General features: G+C 43.4%; 1 protein-coding gene across 2 annotated transcripts in view; it reads left to right on the top strand.

Moving 5' to 3' along the window:
- Positions 1-19,679, top strand: part of Zzef1 (zinc finger ZZ-type and EF-hand domain containing 1) — a 131,339-nt gene that overhangs the window by 41,541 nt on the left and 70,119 nt on the right. The window contains exons 10-18 of one of the 2 annotated variants that reach the window (XM_028888687.2): positions 5,594-5,685; positions 6,627-6,775; positions 10,444-10,555; positions 11,663-11,875; positions 12,753-12,853; positions 14,319-14,488; positions 15,336-15,469; positions 17,991-18,061; positions 19,106-19,220. In XM_028888687.2, the coding sequence (XP_028744520.1) occupies positions 5,594-5,685; positions 6,627-6,775; positions 10,444-10,555; positions 11,663-11,875; positions 12,753-12,853; positions 14,319-14,488; positions 15,336-15,469; positions 17,991-18,061; positions 19,106-19,220 (1,157 nt within the window). The remainder of the gene's footprint in view (positions 1-5,593; positions 5,686-6,626; positions 6,776-10,443; positions 10,556-11,662; positions 11,876-12,752; positions 12,854-14,318; positions 14,489-15,335; positions 15,470-17,990; positions 18,062-19,105; positions 19,221-19,679) is intronic. The other variant, XM_028888689.2, reaches the window with a different exon arrangement.

Raw genomic sequence — 19,679 nt, forward strand, 5'->3', positions numbered from 1 at the left:
CTCTTTCCTGTTCACTATACTGCTTTGAATCTTATGATTCAGTAAAGTGGGATGTTCTAGTGGCTGTAAACACTGGCCTGGCCTTCCTGCTCTAGATTTGGTTTTGCTGTAGCCTTCCTTGGAGCCTGCAGGCTTTCATTTCTTCAGCCTTGCCCTTTCCCCTCCTGTTTCCACCAGTGAGGCTCCCTGTTACACCTCCGGTCCTTGGGGACCCCTCAAGAAATAGATTTTGCACAAGATGGTTCCTTAACTCCTGAGCTCGTAGCCTCCACAAAGAGCTTTCCTCCACTGAATCTATATATCTTCCACACTGAAATTCACAGTAGACCATTAACTTACCTGCCACCCAGAGATGGAGGTGTGGTAGTATATTGGAAGAAGGTGGTGGCAGCTCTTTGCCCCTTAATCATCCCTTCACCCAACCAAATAAAAATGGCTTTGCAAAAGATCCTCTGCATTTTCCCTCTACTCTAAAGAATTGGAATTTTTGTCTCTGTTACACGTGGAAGTAGAATTTTCTGGCATCAGAATGTGGATTTCTTAGCTTAGTTTTGTTTTGAATGAGGATCTTACTATGTTGCCAAAGCTGACCTCAAACTCATGATCCTGCTGTCCTGGCCTCCTGTGATTGCTGGATCTATAGGTGCATTCTCTGCCTGTATATACTGCCTTTACAGTATCCCCACCACCACCACCTGCTTACAATATCGCCTTACTTGCTTTACAGTATCCTCCCCACCTGTTTTACAGTATCCCCCACCTGTTTTTACAGTACCCCTCCTGTTTTTATAGTGCCCCCCCACCTGCTTTACAGTACCCCCACCTGCTTTACAGTATCCTCCACCTGCTTTACAGTATCCTCCACTGCTTTATCATCCAGTATCCCTTCACCTGCTTTACAGTATCCTCCACCTGCTTCACAGTATCCTCCACCTGCTTCACAGTATCCTCCACCTGCTTCACAGTATCCTCCACCTGCTTCACAGTATCCTCCACCTGCTTTACAGTATCCTCCACCTGCTTCACAGTATCCTCCACCTGCTTTACAGTATCCCTCCACCTGCTTTACAGTATCCTCCACCTGCTTACAGATCCTCCACCTGCTTCACAGTATCCTCCACCTGCTTCACAGTATCCTCCACCTGCTTTACAGTATCCCCCACCTGCTTCACAGTATCCTCCACCTGCTTTACAGTATCCTCCACCTGCTTTACAGTATCCTCCACCTGCTTCACAGTATCCTCCACCTGCTTTACAGTATCCTCCACCTGCTTTACAGTATCCTCCACCTGCTTCACAGTATCCTCCACCTGCTTTCACAGTATCCTCCACCTGCTTCACAGTATCCTCCACCTGCTTTACAGTATCCTCCACCTGCTTCACAGTATCCGCACCTGTTTTACAGTATCCTCCACCTGCCTCACAGTATCCCCACCTGCTTCACAGTATCCTCCACCTGCTTTACAGTATCCTCCACCTGCTTTACAGTATCCTCCACCTGCTTCACAGTATCCTCCACCTGCTTCACAGTATCCCCACCTGCTTCACAGTATCCTCCACCTGCTTTACAGTATCCTCCACCTGCTTCACAGTATCCTCCACCTGCTTCACAGTATCCTCCACCTGCTTCACAGTATCCCCCACCTGCTTCACAGTATCCTCCACCTGCTTTACAGTATCCTCCACCTGCTTTACAGTATCCTCCACCTGCTTCACAGTATCCTCCACCTGCTTTACAGTATCCTCCACCTGCTTTACAGTATCCTATACGTGCTTTACAATATCCTCCACCTGCTTCACAGTATCCTCCACCTGCTTCACAGTATCCTCCACCTGCTTTACAGTATCCCTCCACCTGCTTTACAGTATCCTCCACCTGCTTCACAGTATCCTCCACCTGCTTTACAGTATCCTCCACCTGCTTCACAGTATCCTCCACCTGCTTTACAGTATCCCCACCTGCTTCACAGTATCCTCCACCTGCTTTACAGTATCCTCCACCTGCTTTACAGTATCCTCCACCTGCTTCACAGTATCCCTTCCACCTGCTTTACAGTATCCTCCACCTGCTTTACAGTATCCTCCACCTGCTTCACAGTATCCCCCACCTGCTTCACAGTATCCTCCACCTGCTTTACAGTATCCTCCACCTGCTTTACAGTATCCTCCACCTGCTTCACAGTATCCCCCACCTGCTTCACAGTATCCTCCACCTGCTTTACAGTATCCTCCACCTGCTTTACAGTATCCTCCACCTGCTTCACAGTATCCCCCTCTTCCTACCTGCTTTCACAGTATCCTCCACCTGCTTCACAGTATCCCTCCACCTGCTTCACAGTATCCCCCCACCCCCTGCTTCACAGTATCCCCACCTGCTTCACAGTATCCCCCACCTGCTTCACAGTATCCCCCACCTGCTTCACAGTATCCTCCACCTGCTTCACAGTATCCCCCACCTGCTTTACAGTATCCTCCACCTGCTTTATAGTATCCTCCACCTGCTTTACAGTATCTTCCACCTGCTTTATAGTACCCCCCACATGCTTTACAGTGTTCCCCAAACTGCTGTAAAGTATCCCTCCACATGCTTTTACAGTATTTCCTGCCTGCTTTACAGTGTGGACTTTTAGCACTGTTCAGTCTGAAAATCTACACAGGCTTCCCCTATCTGTAAGACCTGTAAGAGGCCTTGTCTCTTACCTGATTTGAATACTTCCTTATTCTGCCTGGAACCTTTGCTACCCACATCCCCTTCCTACTCTCTTCACTTTGGATGGGTGAAGTTTTAGATTTGGGCTATGGTGGTAGATTTTCTGTTTCTTGGTGTTGTTTAGAGTATGGGGTGTGGACAGAAGCCCTTGACTTCTCCTAAACACTCCTCACCCAGCTCTAGCTGTCTGGAAACTTGGGACATACGTGGATTTCTTAGCTGAAGAAATGAGCCTAAAGAGCCAGCGCAAGAGGAATGGCTGTTTCTCTTTCCCTTAGAACAGTAAAAGCTCTCTGATTGGTACACACACTTCTATTTCCTCTTGTCTAGGATGTTCCAGTTTTAGGCAAATGCCACTAGAGTGTCTGAGAATGTTCAGGGAAAGAATCTTGACATTTGAGACAGCTGATGTTTCTTAACTTCTGAATGGAAGTTATTGCTTCTAATGCTTGGGTCTTTAAAGGATAATTGACCAGTAGGAGCTGGAGGGACAGATGCATTAAATCCTTCAAGTCTGTGACTGGCTAAGTGTTTACTTCTGTCATTGGCAGGTAGGGAGCAACTGACCGGGCAAGGTGGTCCACACCTATAATCTTAACATTCAGCAGTGTGAGGCAGGAATATCAGATGTTCAAGGCCAGCCTAGGCTATATAGTGATAGCCTGTCTCAAAAAAACAAAAAAGTTAAAGGCAAGACAAGGAAACACAGAGTCATTTGTTTTTTAGTGTGTATGCTCATATATGTGAGTATGAGTGTGTGAACACAGGTATACATGTGCCACAAACAGGCATGTGTAAATTAGAGAACAGTCTATTTCAGCCTTTACAATATATTCCTTCTTTAAAAAAACTAAATTATTTTGGGGATGCAGAGGTAGTTTTGCAGCTAAGAACACTTTCTGCTTTTGCAGAGGATCTGGATTCAGTTCCCAGCACTCATATAAGGTGGTCTTAGATCACTTGTAACTCCAGATCCAGGGAATCTAATGCCCTCTTCTGGGCTCTGTAAGCACCTATATACATACATGTGGCACACATGCGTACATTCAGGCACACATACAAACACGTAAAATTAAATTAGCAAGTAATTAAAATCTTTGAAAGTATTTATTTTGGCCTAGTGTGGTGGCACATGTTCAATCCCACCCAGTAGTGGAGAAGCAGAGACTGACTAATATTTGTGAGTTTATGGCCAGTCTTGGTTTACATAGTGAGTTCCAGGCCAACTAGGCTACATAGTGAGACTCTGTCAGAAAGGAAGGAAGGAAAGAAAGAAGAAAGAAAGAAAATAAATCAGCAAGACATGTGGTGAACACCTTTAATCCTAGCACCTGGAAGGCAGAGGCAGGGCATCTTTGAGTCCAAGGTCAGCTTGGTCTACAGAATGAAATCCAGGACAACCAGGGCTACACAGAAACCCTGATTCTAAAAACCAGAAAACAATTTTATACAATAAATTCCCATAAATAGATTCATTCAGGACTCTGGGAACAATTAGGATTGTCTGGGTATATTACTCTTAAAATTGTGTTTATTTCTGGCACCATGCTTTCTTAAAATTGTAGGCAGAATAGCTATTTGGTATCAGTTGTAGTTTTAAGGGTTTATGCCATTGTACTACTTCTCAGCCCTAATAAAATCAGATCATGTGATGAATTAGTAAAGGTTCCTTTGGATTCATTTTCTTGGTCTTGGTGATACATTTTTCACATTGTCTTGTGGAAACCCAGTCTATGAATGTTTGTATTACTGAACTCAAGTATGAAATACACGGACTTCATTGGGCGGTGATGGCCCATGCCTTTGATCCTATCACTTGGGAGGCAGAGGCAGGAGGATCTCTGTGAGTTCAAAGTCAGCCTGGTCTACAGAGTGAGTTCTAGGACAGCCAGAGTTGTTATACAAAGAAACCCTGTCTCAAAAAAAAAAAAAAACAGAGAGAGAGAGAGAGAGAGAGAGAGAGAGAGAGAGAGAACATGAGCTTCATTTCAGTGTTTTGACTTTACAAAAGAATGGTTGAAAGCAGGTCAGGGTCCCAGGAGGAGTGTTCATATAGCACTGACTTGAGCATGTCCTTGTATTACACTGCTGCACATTGTGTGTGGCAGCAGATCTTCTTGTGAGTTGAGAGACAAAATGCAACCCAAAACACTCTATGACTCTCATACAACTATAGATGAATAACTCTGACTTTTAATGAAGGAAAGAATTAATAAGTTACTATCAACAGTAAAAAGGAAAATTCATAAAACACACCAAGACCAATAGGAATGTTGGAATTTGCTTACAATTAGTAATCAGCTACATTTCTATAGATGTTTATTTCTTTTATTTTTATTTCTTTGGGCAAAAATCACTTGCATTACCCTCAATATTCAACTTACAGAATTGTAAAATAGCTTAGAGACAGGAAAAGCTGGCGATAACTCAGAATGTGTTAGATAGGAGACCCAGTAATCCCCTCCCATTTCATTGTCTTTCATAATCTTTCCTGACAGAATGATCTAGAAGCTGGCTAATCTTTTTCTCAGCTGCTAAACCTACTTGTCTTTTGTCAGCCCAGTCAAATATTAGTCGTGGCTTTAGGGGTGATTCAGATGATTGATCCTGCAGTTTTCTGTCTCTTTGATTTAAAATCACAGTCCGAGGAGGTTGCACCTTGTGTGTATGTGTATGTGGGGGGAGGGAGGCGGGTGCTTAGCTAGTGCTCTTACTGCAGGGGGAGAGGTATGGGGGAGGGAATCATATCTGCCCAAAGAGGTATTGTTTTTCTAGTTGTCACAAAGGTACCAGATAGGCTAGTTCCCCTTATTTTTGTTGATTCTTGATCTTAGGACTATAAAAATGACTCAGACTTCTGAACTTTCTTTTCATTTTTCTTAGGTTTTCTTACAGAGACTGGAAAAACCAGAGCAAGTACTATTTTTTCTGCAGGGACTGAGTCTGCCTTCCAAGTTACACAGATCAGAATTATGGTAATTTTCCTTCTATCTTCTTTAAGTAGTGGTACTTCTTTTTAAAAGTGAATTAGGGCTGGGTGGTGGTTATACACGCCTTTAATCCCAGCACTTGGGAGGCAGAGCCAGGGGAATCTCTGTGAGTTCAAGGCCAGCCTGGTCTATAGAGCGAGATCCAGGACAGGCACCAAAACTACACAGAGAAACCCTGTCTCAAAAAAACAAAACAAAACAAAAAAAGAAAAAGAAAGAAAGGAAGGAAGGAAGAAAAAGAAAAGAAACAAAAAGTGAATTAGGGTCTGGGGAGAGAGCTTAGCAGTTAAGAGCCCTGGGTGCTCTTCCAGAGGACCTGAGTTCCATTCCCAGCAACCACATGGTGACTCACTATGTAGTATCAAGCATGGATGTAGTTCACAGACATATATGCAAGCAAAACACCCCTACACATAAAATAATAATAATAATAATAATAATAATTATAATAATAATAAATTTTAAGTGAATTGAGCTGGGCAGTAGTGGCACATGCCTTTAATCCCAGTACTCAGGAGGAAGAGGCAATGGGTCTCTGTGCATCCAAAGCCAACCTGATCTATAGAGTGAATTCTGGGACAACCAGGGCAAAACAGAGAAACCCTGTCTTGGGGGGAAAAAGTGATTTGAGTTATGTTTCCAGAGGTCCTTACCTTTCACTGGGTATGCAGTGATTATTTTTCTCTTTCTCTGTCCTCTAGCAGAGGGCAGGGTACAAATTTGGATCCAGTTATATAAGTCTCTGAATGGTGGGACTGTAAGGATGGAGAAAGCCAAGCTAGCATTTTGTAGGATAGCTTTCTTACCTTACAGGTCATAATATGTTTGAATATTGCTTCATTGGTTTCACTGTGCTGTAAGCTGTTAGAACTTAACCATATCAACTGGAGATAAAATAGCCACAGAATTTTTGCCTCTGTTTCCAGGTTCGCCGTGGTGGCATCGGTGCTCAGTGTGGGCTGGTATTTGCCTATAATTCACCTTCTGATAAATTTCATGCAGAAGAGCACTTCAAACGGTTTGAAAAATATGACAAATGGAAGCTCCAGGAACTGAGGCAGTTTGTAAAAAGCAGGTACAGAGCAGAGGGAAGTCCATGTTGTCAGTAAGAATGTATCTGTTCTCTTGCTGGGTGTGATACCACATGCCTTTAACCCCAGAGTTTGGGAAGCAGAAACAAGTGGACCTTTGTGAGTTTGAGGCTAGCCTGTTCTACATAGTGAGTTCTAGGCCAGCTAGCACTACATAGTAAGACTTGGTCTTAAAAAAAAAAAAAAAAAAAAAAAAAAAAAAAAAAAAAAAAAAAAAAAAAAAAAAAAAAAAAGGATGTATTCTTATTGTCAAATTATGCTCATTGAAAAGGTACCAGTAACCTACCACAGAGGCCAGAGGCCTTTGTTACTTTCTAAAAGCATTTGAAAAGAGGGGTGTTAATTTGTTCATAATCTCTTACTCGGCCCTTTCTGTGACAAGGGTCACAGGTCTTCAGAATGGCTGGGCAGTGATACATGCCCTAGTTGGCAGCAGCCTGAGTTTCACCTGGCCACTGGGAATTTATCCTTTCCTGAACCCTTCTCTGCCACTCAAACTTTAAACCAGTTTTAAAAATTTCTTTAGATTTATTCATTTAATGTATGAATATTTTTCAGTGTGTGTATGTATATGCACCGTGTGTGTGTCTGGTACCTATGAAGGTCAGAAGAACACGTTGGATCCCTTAGAACTGGAGTTATGAATGATTGTGAGCCACCATGTTGTGCTAGGCCTGAGTCTTCTGGAAGAACAAGTGCTGTTGATTCTGATCCTTCCCTCCAGCCCCACTGTTCAAACTTCCATTGAAAATATTTATTAAGCATTTATTATGTGCCAGGCCTGATGCATTGAAGATCCTGCAGTGGAGAAAGTACTTGAGAGGGTACTGTAGTGACTACAGAGAGCTTCCTGCAAGGAGATAGTGTCCACCGTGTAGTGAGTGCAGTGCAGGAGACCTCGAAGGGAGCAGATAGCAGGCATCCCTTGATGGGAAACGTGACCTGGAGCCAGTGAGCAGTGCTGTGTTCTTTCTGAAGAGTGACTTACATACTAAATAGCTGCTTGAGGAAGTAGTGGGTGCCTTGGGCAGAGAGAAGAGTAGGCACTAGGGCCCACAGGTAGAGTATGGCATAGTGAAGGAGCTGGTGGTTATGTGGCTGAGCTGTACTGTTGGGGAGAGTGGTGAAGGACAGAGCTGGAGAGCTGGGGGAGGCAGGTCCGTAGAAGTGTCTCTGTTTGTTTCAGGTCTTAGTTTATCTTTAAAGCACATGTATGTGGTGGGGGGGGGCAAGCAGGCAGAGGGTGGAGTATGTTATGGGGGAGTTAAGAGGAAGGTGAAAGCGATCACATGTGTGTTCTAGAAGAACTACTTAGGCATGTGCTGCAGCACCGTGGAGAGAGGAAAACAAGCATAGAGGCAGAGACTGGAGGAAGCATGTTGCCAGGAAGCTGAAGGGAAGAGTGGCCTAGACCAGCGCAACAACCTTTGTAGCCAGCAGCGGAGCAAGGTGACCTGATGCAGTAGGGCCTGGGGATGACCGACTAGAGAGCAGGAGAGGAAAGAAGGCTTGAGCAGCATCAAGTTCACGGCGTGGGCCAAGGGCAGGTGGGGAACTTGGTAGATAGTTCTCTGAGATAGAAAATGTCCCCGGGAGAAGCAGGTTTGTGGGAAGATGATGAGCACAGTGTTAGTCCTTCTGGGAAGACTCTGAAATGTGTTATAGCCAGTAGGACAAACAGGTCAGCAGCCTAGAAGAGACTCCTATATTGTGGGGACAGACATGTCAGTCTTTGACATGGTCATTAAAAATACTAGATCCAGGTGTGGTGCCTCATGCTTTTAATCCCAGCATTCAGGGGGCTGAGGTAGGATTGCTGAGAGTTCAAGGCCAGCCTGAACTACAGGCTGAGGCCCTGTCTCAACCAAACAAAACTAAATGAAGATGTGGAGATAGACGAGATGGCTTTAGAGGACCGTGGACTAGGAAGACAACATCGGTCATCTTGATGAACAGCACTAGTTAGAGACAACAGAAGACTCAGAGAATAGGGGGCATGCCAGGCTATACCTTGGCTGTTGGTTTGTTTTTTGAGACAAAGTCAGTCGTATTAGCCTGGATAGCCTAGAACTCACTATGTAGCCCAGGCTAGCCTGGAACTTGTGGCAGTCTTCCTGTCTCAGCTTTATATGTGTTGCACTTATAGGTGTCTACCACCACACCCAACATAATTTCTCCTTTAATAATGGCTACAGGTGCCACCTAATTTTAAGCAGCCATGTTCTCACTCTTGGAATATTAAAATAGGTCTTTTCCTATAAATTTTCTGTCAAACAAGGTCTTTCATATCTTATACAGGATGAATTTTTTTTTAACCTAAATACAAGCTTATTCATTAATCCCTTAATGATTTGATCTGGTTCTAGCATGAGTTATTCTTCAATATAGGCCAGCTTTGTTGGCCTACATATATAATCCATTTCTCTCCAGTTGGAAATAAAAATGGTCTACCTGTTTTGTTATGTCCTTCTGGCACTCTGCTCCCCAGTCAGCACCTGCCTGCTGCAAAGTGTAGTTTAATGTGAGAGCATGCTTCTACAGTCCCTGACTCTCTGCCAGCTTTCTACGTTGCAGACTTTCTTGAGAAGACTTTTTGCCAGGCTTGGTGGCAGGGGGATAGGAAGATTGAGAGCTCAAGGCCAGCCTAGGCTACATAGCCAAGGATGGAACCAGGTTCTCACACACTCAAGGCAAATGCTGTACCACTGAATTATATCCCTAGTCCTCAAAGAACACATTTAATCTTCAAACATGTATTATGGATGAGACTCTTGGTGAAATTATTAAGGCCACTCCACGTAGTTAAAAGGGAGGTTTATTTTGTGAAGTGACTTACAAGTGAAGGGATAGTTTACAGGGTCTGGGAAAGGTATGTGCAGTCCAGTGGTGTTCTCTGGAGAACTCTGCTCTGTCTACCTCCAGCGTCCAGCGTCCAGGGTCCAGGATCCAGGAACCAAGAGAGCACGCTCACCCATCCAAGTCTCGGGTCTCCAGGCCCCTCCCCTGGCCCCGCCTCATAGGCGTGACAGTTGCCAGAGTCTCAGTGGGGGTTGGAACTTCCAGATTCATGCTGGAATGGCTACCCACTACATCTCCCCCTTTTTGTCTAAATAAGGTTCTAAACTAGTACAAGACTATATACAAAGGAATGGTTATTAAATATTGTCCAGGAATAATGAGGGATAATGACCTAGATAAGATGGAACTACAACCAATGCAAACAATATCAAGCAAGAAACACATACTAAAATCCAGAGAAGTATAGAGCATAGGTAAATGGCATGTTATAAAGATCATTCCAAAAGGTGCCCTATCCTAGAGAACCTGAATCTAATACTTAATATGTTCTATCTAAGATATTATATATACTAAGTTGTAACTATAACTGTTAGTCTTCAATCCCATCTATCCTTTATCTGTTTGTACATGGCTCAAACCTCAGGCTAGACATACACAAGTTAGCCAGACCTAGGGAAGGGAAGCTACTCCTGCCTCTCCCTCAGTGCTCACCAGAAGTGCCCATCTTGGTGCATCACTACTGCATCTTACCAGAAATGCCTGACTTAAATGCCATTTGGATGAGGCTTTACCTGTCAGGCTCTGAAGAAACTGAAAAGTAGGAAAATGTTTATGATTACACTCGTATTCACAGGATTGGTTGCTCATCTGATGACCTTGGAGAGGATGATCCCGTTGGCTGGTTTGAGCTAGAAGAAGAGTGGGATGAAGCAGATGTCAAGTTGCAACAGTGTAGAGTTGCCAAAGTAAGCAGTAACCAGTTTGCGCTTCGCTCATTCACCTGCTCCTCTCCCCTTCCACAAACACTGCTGACTGCACTGAGCCAACACTAGGACTGCAGAGGGCATGGAGAGATAGATGTAATATGGCTGTGACAAAGGAGACTTAACTGAGCCTGGGGTTCACCAGAGAAGACTTCATTTGAAAGAGGGTGTGAAATCATCCCAAGTGCAGGAAGAGGATTGGGCCATAATCTTTAGCTTGACTGAGATTTGTCAGCAAGGCCCACTACAGTGGTAGTCCACAGGCATAAATACAAGAGGAATGGGTAACTGCCTTCCCTTGTAATTTATTTTTCTTAAGAGTAAAAGTAAGAGAATTCAGAACTTCCTTCAGAGTTCATAAATAGTATGTGCTCAATACATGTCTGTACAGTTGAGTGATAGGTTCAGAGAGACTTTCTTTCCAGGGAGACGGCTCAGTGAGTAAAGAGGCCTGAGACCTGAGTTTGATCCCTGGGACCAACACAGAAGGAGAGAACCAACTCTTTCAGTTTGTCCTCTGACCTCCACAAGCACACTGTGAAATACACACATGAAATAACTAAGTAAAATGTAAAACTGGAAATAAGCGAAGATAGCAAGGCCTTTATGAAAGGAATTTTCCCTTTGAGAAGCAGTTTGCACCAAAGCTGAGCTTTTGAAATGCCTTTGCACAGACAAGGCTGTCTCTTTGCTTCCAGTGCATGAGTTGCATGTGCTGGTTGAGAACTTGAAGTGATTCCATAGGGAATTGACTGTTTTCATCAACTATCTGGTTTTGGGTTTTGTTCTTTCTCAAAATGACTGCCAAGAAGCAAACCTAGTCCTCTCACTCCTACCTGGCTTTTGCCTTTGATGAAGCCATTGTTCTTAGTATGATCTTTACAAAGCCTCACTTATCCAGGGTTTGTATTCTTTCTCTGTTGGCTGAAGATACTGAACTTATTTTGTGTCCCCAGTATTGGGCATGGTGACTCTTTTTAAAATACTTAACTAAAACCATGGGGGACTTTCCTAAAAAGCCTCTGAATCATCCTTCATTGCACTTAGGGACTCCAAGTCCTTCTCTTAGGTCTCTTTTTTCCTTTCTAGTACTTGATGGTGAAGTTCCTATGCACCCGCCAGGAGTCAGCAGAGCGCTTGGGTGTACAAGGCTTGAGCATCTGTGGGTACCTCCGGCCTGCAAGGGCAGAAGCTGAACAAAGTATCCTCTGTGCCCACTGCAGAAAGGACACAGAGAATATCTATGGGGCCACCCTGCTCCTCAGGACCCTGCAGTTCATCCAGCAGCTCGCCCATGACCTGGTAGGGCTTTTTCCCATTGTTGTACAACATTCCTCTAGGAGAAATGAATGACAATGTTAAGGGAGGTAGGCACCTTTAAAACCTGGCCTCTCTGAAGCGATGGCAATATCAGTGAGCACAGCAACTCTCCTACTGCATGGTAATACAAAAAGGCTGGGGAGAGTGGGCTCGGCGACACCGGTCTGTGGAATCTACATGGCAGGAAGCCACTGTGAGGTTCCTCGGACTAGACCTGCAGATATGTGCTTCTGTACTTACCTGTGCTTGCCCAGGGGCACCACACAAAGCAGCATCACAAGATTTGTTAAGTCTTAGAATTGCTTCTCAAGTTTACAGGTGAATTTCATTTACTAAATAGATGAAACTGTCAGGGTTTGAATTTGAAATATTTGGGGTTTTGATGCTGACTTTTACAATTACTAGTAAGTCACAGTGTCTTACCAAGTGCTTGGCTTACTTCAGGGGAGCCCTTGGGTGTGTACAGCAGTGTATACTCTTAGCTTCCTTTCCCTTCAGTGACAAGGGGTTCTTGAGCCAGTGTGCATATGGCGTTTGGGTCTCTGTCAGCCAAGAACTCTTATCACAGCAGAGAGAGAGAGGCCTAGGAGTAGTAGCATGGTTACAGAAGCGCAGCCCACGTTAGGGAGGCCAGACAGACTGCAGGACAGTCCTGAGCATCGTTTTCATGTACACCTTGATGTGTGTGTTAGTGTCACAGTTATCTGTGTATGCACATGCATGTATTTCTGGGTTGTGTGGGAGTTTCACTCTGGTGGATCATCTCACTTCTTAACCATGACAAATAGATGAGACATCCCAATATTTCTCTAAATATATTTTTTAATTTTACTTTTTTCTGGTCTTTATCATTTTTTAGGTGCAGCAGAAGGAAAGTGGCTTAAAATATAAGTCTTTCCTGGACTTCACAGGTCTTGATTTGCAGATCTTCTGGAATTTTTATAGTAAATTAAAGCAAAAGTAGGTCAAAATTTGTTATAAAGTGACAATCATAAAAGCTGAAATGGATGTTTTTTTCTAATTTTTTTTCTTATATGTATTCTTCTGATTTGAAATATTTGATTGTTGAAAATGGCACCTCAGATTTCTATAAAATGTTTAGGAAGCATTCCCCAAACATTTCCTTATGATTGTCCTGCTAAGTAAACAGGTCAGGTATTACAGTGATATAAGGTGAACATCTCTTATCCAAAATCCCAAAGTTGGAAAAAATTTTTGTATGTCACAAGTGGAAAACTCCACATCTCACTTCATGAATCATAGTCAAAATGCAGCTGAGCTAAAAATATTGTATGGTTGGGAGTCGTAGCCCAGAGACATAGTGCTAACTTAGCATGCATAAGGCCCTGGCTTCAGTCTCCAGCACTGCAAACAAAAGGGAAAGAAGTTGTATACAAAAAAAATGAATTTCATATTTAAAAATTATTGACTTGTTTATTTGTGTGTGTGTGTGTGTGTGTGTGTGTGTGTGTGTGAGAGAGAGAGAGAGAGAGAGAGAGAGAGAGAGAGAGAGAGAGAGAGAGAGTGACTGACTGACTTGATGCTCATAAGGGTGGGTACATGGACCTGTGTATATGTGGAGGCCAGAAGAGGCATTGGGCATAACATTTCCTTAGTTAGGCTGGAAGCCAGTAAGCCCTAGAAATCCTGTCTCTGATCCCCCACCTCCTCCCCAAACACACACACACACACACACACACACACACACACACACACACACACACACACCTTGGAGCTGGGTTACAGCATTCACAGGGATACCTAGCTTGTTACATGAGAAATGGAATCTGAATACCAGTTTTTATGATTGTGGAGCAAGTCATCTCCCCAACTCCATGAATTTCATATTTAAACTTGGGTCTCGACTCCAAGAGAGCTCTCTTCTTTCCCCATCCCCTTCACTCCCCCTCCCCTCTCTTCTCCTCACTTCCCCTTTCCTCCCCCTTTCTGCTCCTCCCCTCCCCTCTGGTCCCCTCTCCTCCCCTCCCCTCCCCTCCACTCCATTCCCCTCCACTCCCCTCCACTCCACTCCCCTCCCCTCCACTCCCCTCCCCTCTATTCCCTTCTTCCCTTTCCCTCTCTGATGCATGCATGCATGTGCTAATATTCCAAAATCATGGGAAAAAAATCCAAAGTTTAAGCCTCTTCTTGTTGTGATCCTCCCAGCTTTTTAGATAAAGGACATGATTTGTCTCCTCATCTTACTGGTGAAGAAACAAATCATAAATATGCTTCCTTCCCCAGTGGGCAGTCAGACAGGGTCTGTTTTCAAGTGTTTGGTAGTGTTCCTCCCAGCTTCCTCTGGCTTGGCATTCCTTTACTGAACCTGATGGCTTGAGGGAACTTGGTTGTAGACAGCTATAAGGCTTTGGAGGGTGAAATGAACCTGCCCTTCTGTTCTCTGACGTTCTTTGTCCTTCTGAAGCCCAAGGGAAGAATGCATTTGTGCGCAGACCCTGCTGCTGCAGCTTCTGCAGAGCTGCTTCTCAGTGCTGCAGAGTGACCCACCAGCTGCCTCTGAGGAGGAGAAGCCTGCCGCACAGTGCCCTGAGGGAATGCAGGCTGCCAAGGAGCTCTACACACACTTATGTGATGGTAGGGACTGGGGTTTGCCTTGAATGTGACTTTGTACAGTGGCCACTTGCCTATAGAAGTGTGAGGGGTCCAGTGATCATGTGAGCCAGAGATTGGCACTGTGGGACATGAACCTGCCTTCCTTCCTCCCTCCCTCCTTTTCTTTTCTTTCTTTTTTTCCTTGAGAATAGGTCTTATGTATCCTAACTGGCTTCCCACTCACTAAGCAGTTGAAAATGGCCTTGAACTTCTGATCTTCCTGTCTTTACCTCCTGGGTACCCAGAATTATAAGCAAGTGCCATTGTACTGTTTTATGTGATCCTGAACCTCAAACCCAAAGCATCACAAATGCTAGGCAAGCATTCTTCCAACTGGTTTACATCCCTAACATAATAGGAGCATTTTGTTTGATGCCTTTTGGATTACTATTTTGAATTGAGGATTTGTTCTTTTACAGCCAACTTCCTGCTAGGTTCAGATGCAGTTCTATTATATGGGGGTAATTACTATCACACTGTTCAGCCTTATCTTCATTCAAGACACTGGGATGAGGCCAGTAGATGAGAGTGAGAGATTGTAATAACAGATTGTGGATGAAACACATGCCACATCTGAGAGTATTTTTAAGGCTTTGCCAAGTGTGTCTGAAGAGAACAAACAAAGACAAAAACTTGTCCATATAGTCTTTGTTTTGGTTACATGTCAACAAAAACTAAATTACTTATACTACCTAATGTATATACAGAAATATCTCACTTTGATACAAAGTACAACATGGAGAGTAGTGAATCTGTAATCAGTTATAGCAGATTAGTGAGTGAATAGATGGAATGTGGTAGAGCTGACCCATTGTTCTTTCTCCATTAGTGGTAGATAGAGCTGATGGAGATTCCATGCCCATGGAGATCCTAAAACAAGAAGTCAGGAACACCCTTCTCAATGGGGCTGCCATCTTCTTTCCTGATCGACAGACCCGGCGGGACCAGCTCTTCACCATGATGGTAACTATGTACCAAAAGTGTGTGTGTGTCATGACTGAGTTAGTCTTTATCTTCTCTAAATACGTGACAGTGTTTTCTGACACAATCACTATCTGCCAGGCTTTGCATGAGCATTTGAAGTACGTGTACTATACTCAATCTGGATTTCACAACTTGTCCTCTTCATAGTCACAGTGTAGTTTCACCCTTATGACTTGCCTACAACCAAATATTCTTACCTTTCTTTCCCACGAAGAAATTAAAGCAATTACAAGAAAAAAATTAAAGCAGTAATATAGTGAATCCTTATCACTCAGGCTAATCTTGTTTCATCTGTGATATACCTCACTCCCCAGTTCTCCCACCCACCCAGTGTCATTTTGAAGTAAACCCCTGACCTATTATATTAATAACCAGCTTAATATATGACTGTGAAGAAAACATAACCACGTTTTAATCCTCAGTTGGTCTTCCTACCCTCCTAGGGCACTTCTCCATGTTACTGAGAGTCAGTACTGTGGTAAAAGGTACTTTTCATAGTTAAAAGCACTGTATTGCCAAATGGAATATTTTATACCAAAAACTTCCCCATTTGTTTGCTGGAAGCATTCATCAGGTAGCTGAATGATGATTTGTTGTTGATGTTGTTGTTAGCATGTGTCCCATATGAAACAGGAGACATCTGACCACTTGAATGGTGTGTCTGTTAGCAAAGCAGCCTTGTCTCTCTGTTCATCCCTTCAGAAAGGAATAAGGTTGCTTTTTTCCCTTCACACTCTGGTGAATTAAACAGCACTGCTAACTTTGATGTTGCTAAACAATTCTCTTCAGGTAACTGTGTTCGTTGTGACCATCTCTTATCTTCCCACTGTTTTGTTCCTAGCAGAGGCCTAGGTCTTAAGTCCTCTGGAATTTCCCTCAATGCCTTACATAGAAATAGGTGCTCAAGGGCTGATGACCCCTGTCAAGTTGACACATAAACATATCACTGTTAATCCATAACATTTCCTTTCTTGTTTATCTCCAAGATCACACATGAATATCAACATTATAACATAAGCATTTCAAATTTTGAAAGTCCTACAGTCTTTAAAAATTCACTCTTTTAAAATCCAATCTTTGTAAAATTCAAAAATCTCTTTAAAAGTTAAAAGTGTCTCAACTGTGGGCTCCTGTAAAATCAAGACTAAGTTAAATACTGTCTTACTTCAAGAGGGAAGAACCAGGGTACAGTCACCATCAAAGTGAAACCAAATCAAACTCCAAGTGTAGAAATAACTCAGTGTCAATACTGGCACTCACTCATCTTCTGGGCTCCTCCAAAGGGCTCTGGTCACTTCTCGAGCTCTGCTCTCTGCAGAACACACAGCTCGTCTCCTAAGCTCAGGCCAGCTCCGCTCCACACCTGTTGCTATGGTTGATGGTCGTCCCATGGCACTGACGCTCCAAAACTCTCTTGCTGCAACTGGGCTGCACTCTCTCCAATAGCCTCTCATGGGCTGCCTTCATGGTGCTGAGTCTCAGCTTCTCTGCATAACCCTTTTAGTTCTGGGCCTTCAACTGCTACTGAAGCTGTACTTTCTCCAGTAGCCTTGCCTGGCCTCTCACAGTGCCACACCTCAGCTGTTCTCTATGACTCCTTCATTCCTTCAAAACCAGCACCACCTGAATGATTCTTATATATTACCAAGTTTGGTTGTCAGTGTGAGGTACAACCTTGGCTGCCTCTGGAACACAGCTTCTGTGTGCTGACTTTGAGGAAACACTTTCCAGAAGATTTCTGTGGTGATATATTGTGTACTCTAATAAAATTTGCCTGAAGATTAGAGAACAGAACAAGCCACTAGATTAAACATACCCCAATAATGCTGGTCTCTTCTTAATCACTGCTAATTTCTTAGCTTCAGCTGATCAGTGTCAATTGTCCCAGGAAAGCAACAGTTTTACTTTAGTGGTTCTGGTCTCTTGTTAATCACAGCCGATTCTTCAACCCCAGCTAACCAGAACCACAGATTCATAACTCAAAATATGCAATGGTCCTAATAGATTCTTTAGGTGACTCTCAAACTCCCCTCTGGACCTTCATAAGCCAGGCCTCCATCATCTGCATTTCTCTCAACACTCTTATCTTCTAAGCTCCCATAGAACAGCTCACCAACTAAGCTTTGAATACTCAATGGCTTTTCTAGCCTGAATTTCCAGTCCTTTTACAGTCCTCAAAAAACAACATGGTTAGGTCTCTCACAGTAATACGCCATGACCGAGGTACCAATTTCTGTCTTAGTTGGGGTTTCCATTTGTATGATGAGAAACCATGACCAAAGCAACTTGGAGAGAGAAGAGCTTATTTAAAGGAAGTCAGTGCAGGAACCTGGAGGCAGGAGCTGAGGCAAAAGCCATGGAGAGGTGCTGCTTACAGGCTTAGTTGGATGCTATGAGATGGTCCAGTGGGTGGTGGTGTTCTGTGGTGGTCTGTGCTGCTCTAAGGTCTCAAGAATGTTATGGAATCAATTTTCTAAATGTACAGTTTCTGGTTTCCTAGAAGAATGTCACTGAGCATGAACACAAGCAGTCTCTGCAACTCACTTTCCGTTCACTCTGCACATATTTTAGGTAAGTTTACTTCTCTTTATCTAGTCAAGTACTTTGAATCTTTGCAAAATTATTATTATTATTTTAGCTATTTCTTGTTTCTCATGTCTTTTGGAATTGTGCTTTCTCTGTTAATCTAAAAAGATCAGTTTGTGAAGTTCCTACTAGGTATAAGAGTGATTGGAATAGTGATGTACCCCAAGTCCTAGTCATTATAAAACCAGTTATAGTTGGGCCCCTTGTGGATTACTTTCTGAGTGCTTCCATTTCTAAGAGAATTTTTAAGAAAAGAAAAACTGTAACTAAAGGAGGTTCAGGTCTTATATTTAAATCTACAGACCCAACTACTTAAAAACTAACTGCAATCCAGTGTAGTGGCACATGCTTGTAATTCCAGCATTTAGGCAACAGAAAAAGAAGAATCTCTGGGAGTTTGAGGCCAGCCTGGGTCACATACATAGTGAGTTCCAGGTCTGTCTAGGTTACATAGAAAAGCCCTGTCTAAGAAAATAAGGCTGGGGAGGTGGCTCAGCTGGTAAAGTGCTTGCCTTGCAAGAAGACTTGAGTTCAATCCCCAGAATCCACATTTAAACAAAAGCCAGGCCTGGTGGTGTGACTTGTAACCCTAGTGCTGGGGAGACAGAGGCAGATGGATCCCTAGGGCTTGCTGACCAGTCAGCCAAGGTGGCAGGTCCCTGGCCAATGAGTGACCCTTTCTCAAACACAGCAGGCAGTTCCTGAAGAACACTACACAAATACACAAGGTTATCTTCTGGCCTCCATACACATGTACACCACACACACACACACACACACACACACACACACACACAAGCACAGAATAGTAGTTTGCAGAAACAAGAGAAGCAGGAATGGGGAAGATTTGAAGATGTGTTGTTATCCAAGATGCTAATGGATTTGCATATAATATAATGGACGCATAAAGCTTGTCTTTTGGACTCCTGACATTGAAATCTGTCTACATTCTTTTTTGGAACCTTCAGGGTAGAAAACATGAAAATCCTCTTCTGTAACCAGGTGTTTGACAAGTTTGTGTCCTTTCAGTGATAAAGATCCAGGAGGTCTTCTGCTTTTACCTGAGAAAAGTGACCTGACCAACACAAACACCAGTGAAGTCCTGGCGGTTATGAACACCCTCCTCTCTGTTGCTGCTCGAGAGGTACCTAGTGACAGCGACCTGTTGTCTTTACTTCCTGCTTTCAGGAGCATGAGTATGCCAGTCACTGTGCCCTCCTTGTAGCCCTCATTTACAATATGATTAGACTTTGATATTGACTGATTCACATGGACACAGAGGTTTCCAGCCAGCCTCTGCAGTCAAATTAGCGGCTTTTTGTTTACCTCAGCAAGAAACAAAAACGTATGAGTCCTTGCTTGCTAAGACTTCTATGAACAGAGGGATGAAGTCATCAAGTGCCCGGGGAGTACTGATCAGTGAGCCCAGCAAGTTCTGATTTTTTTATATTTTTTTCTAATTTTAAACTGATTTGGCTTTTTAAAAACTTAAGATTAGTTCATGAATTTTCTGCCCTAATAACTATGATATTATGATCTCTTTATCTTGTGCTGGTGATATATTTATATTTTGTACTTCTCAGAATGCAGCCCATACTGCTAA

The sequence above is a fragment of the Peromyscus leucopus genome, chromosome 8b (assembly GCF_004664715.2).
Source record: "Peromyscus leucopus breed LL Stock chromosome 8b, UCI_PerLeu_2.1, whole genome shotgun sequence".
Classification (NCBI taxonomy): domain Eukaryota; kingdom Metazoa; phylum Chordata; class Mammalia; order Rodentia; family Cricetidae; genus Peromyscus; species Peromyscus leucopus.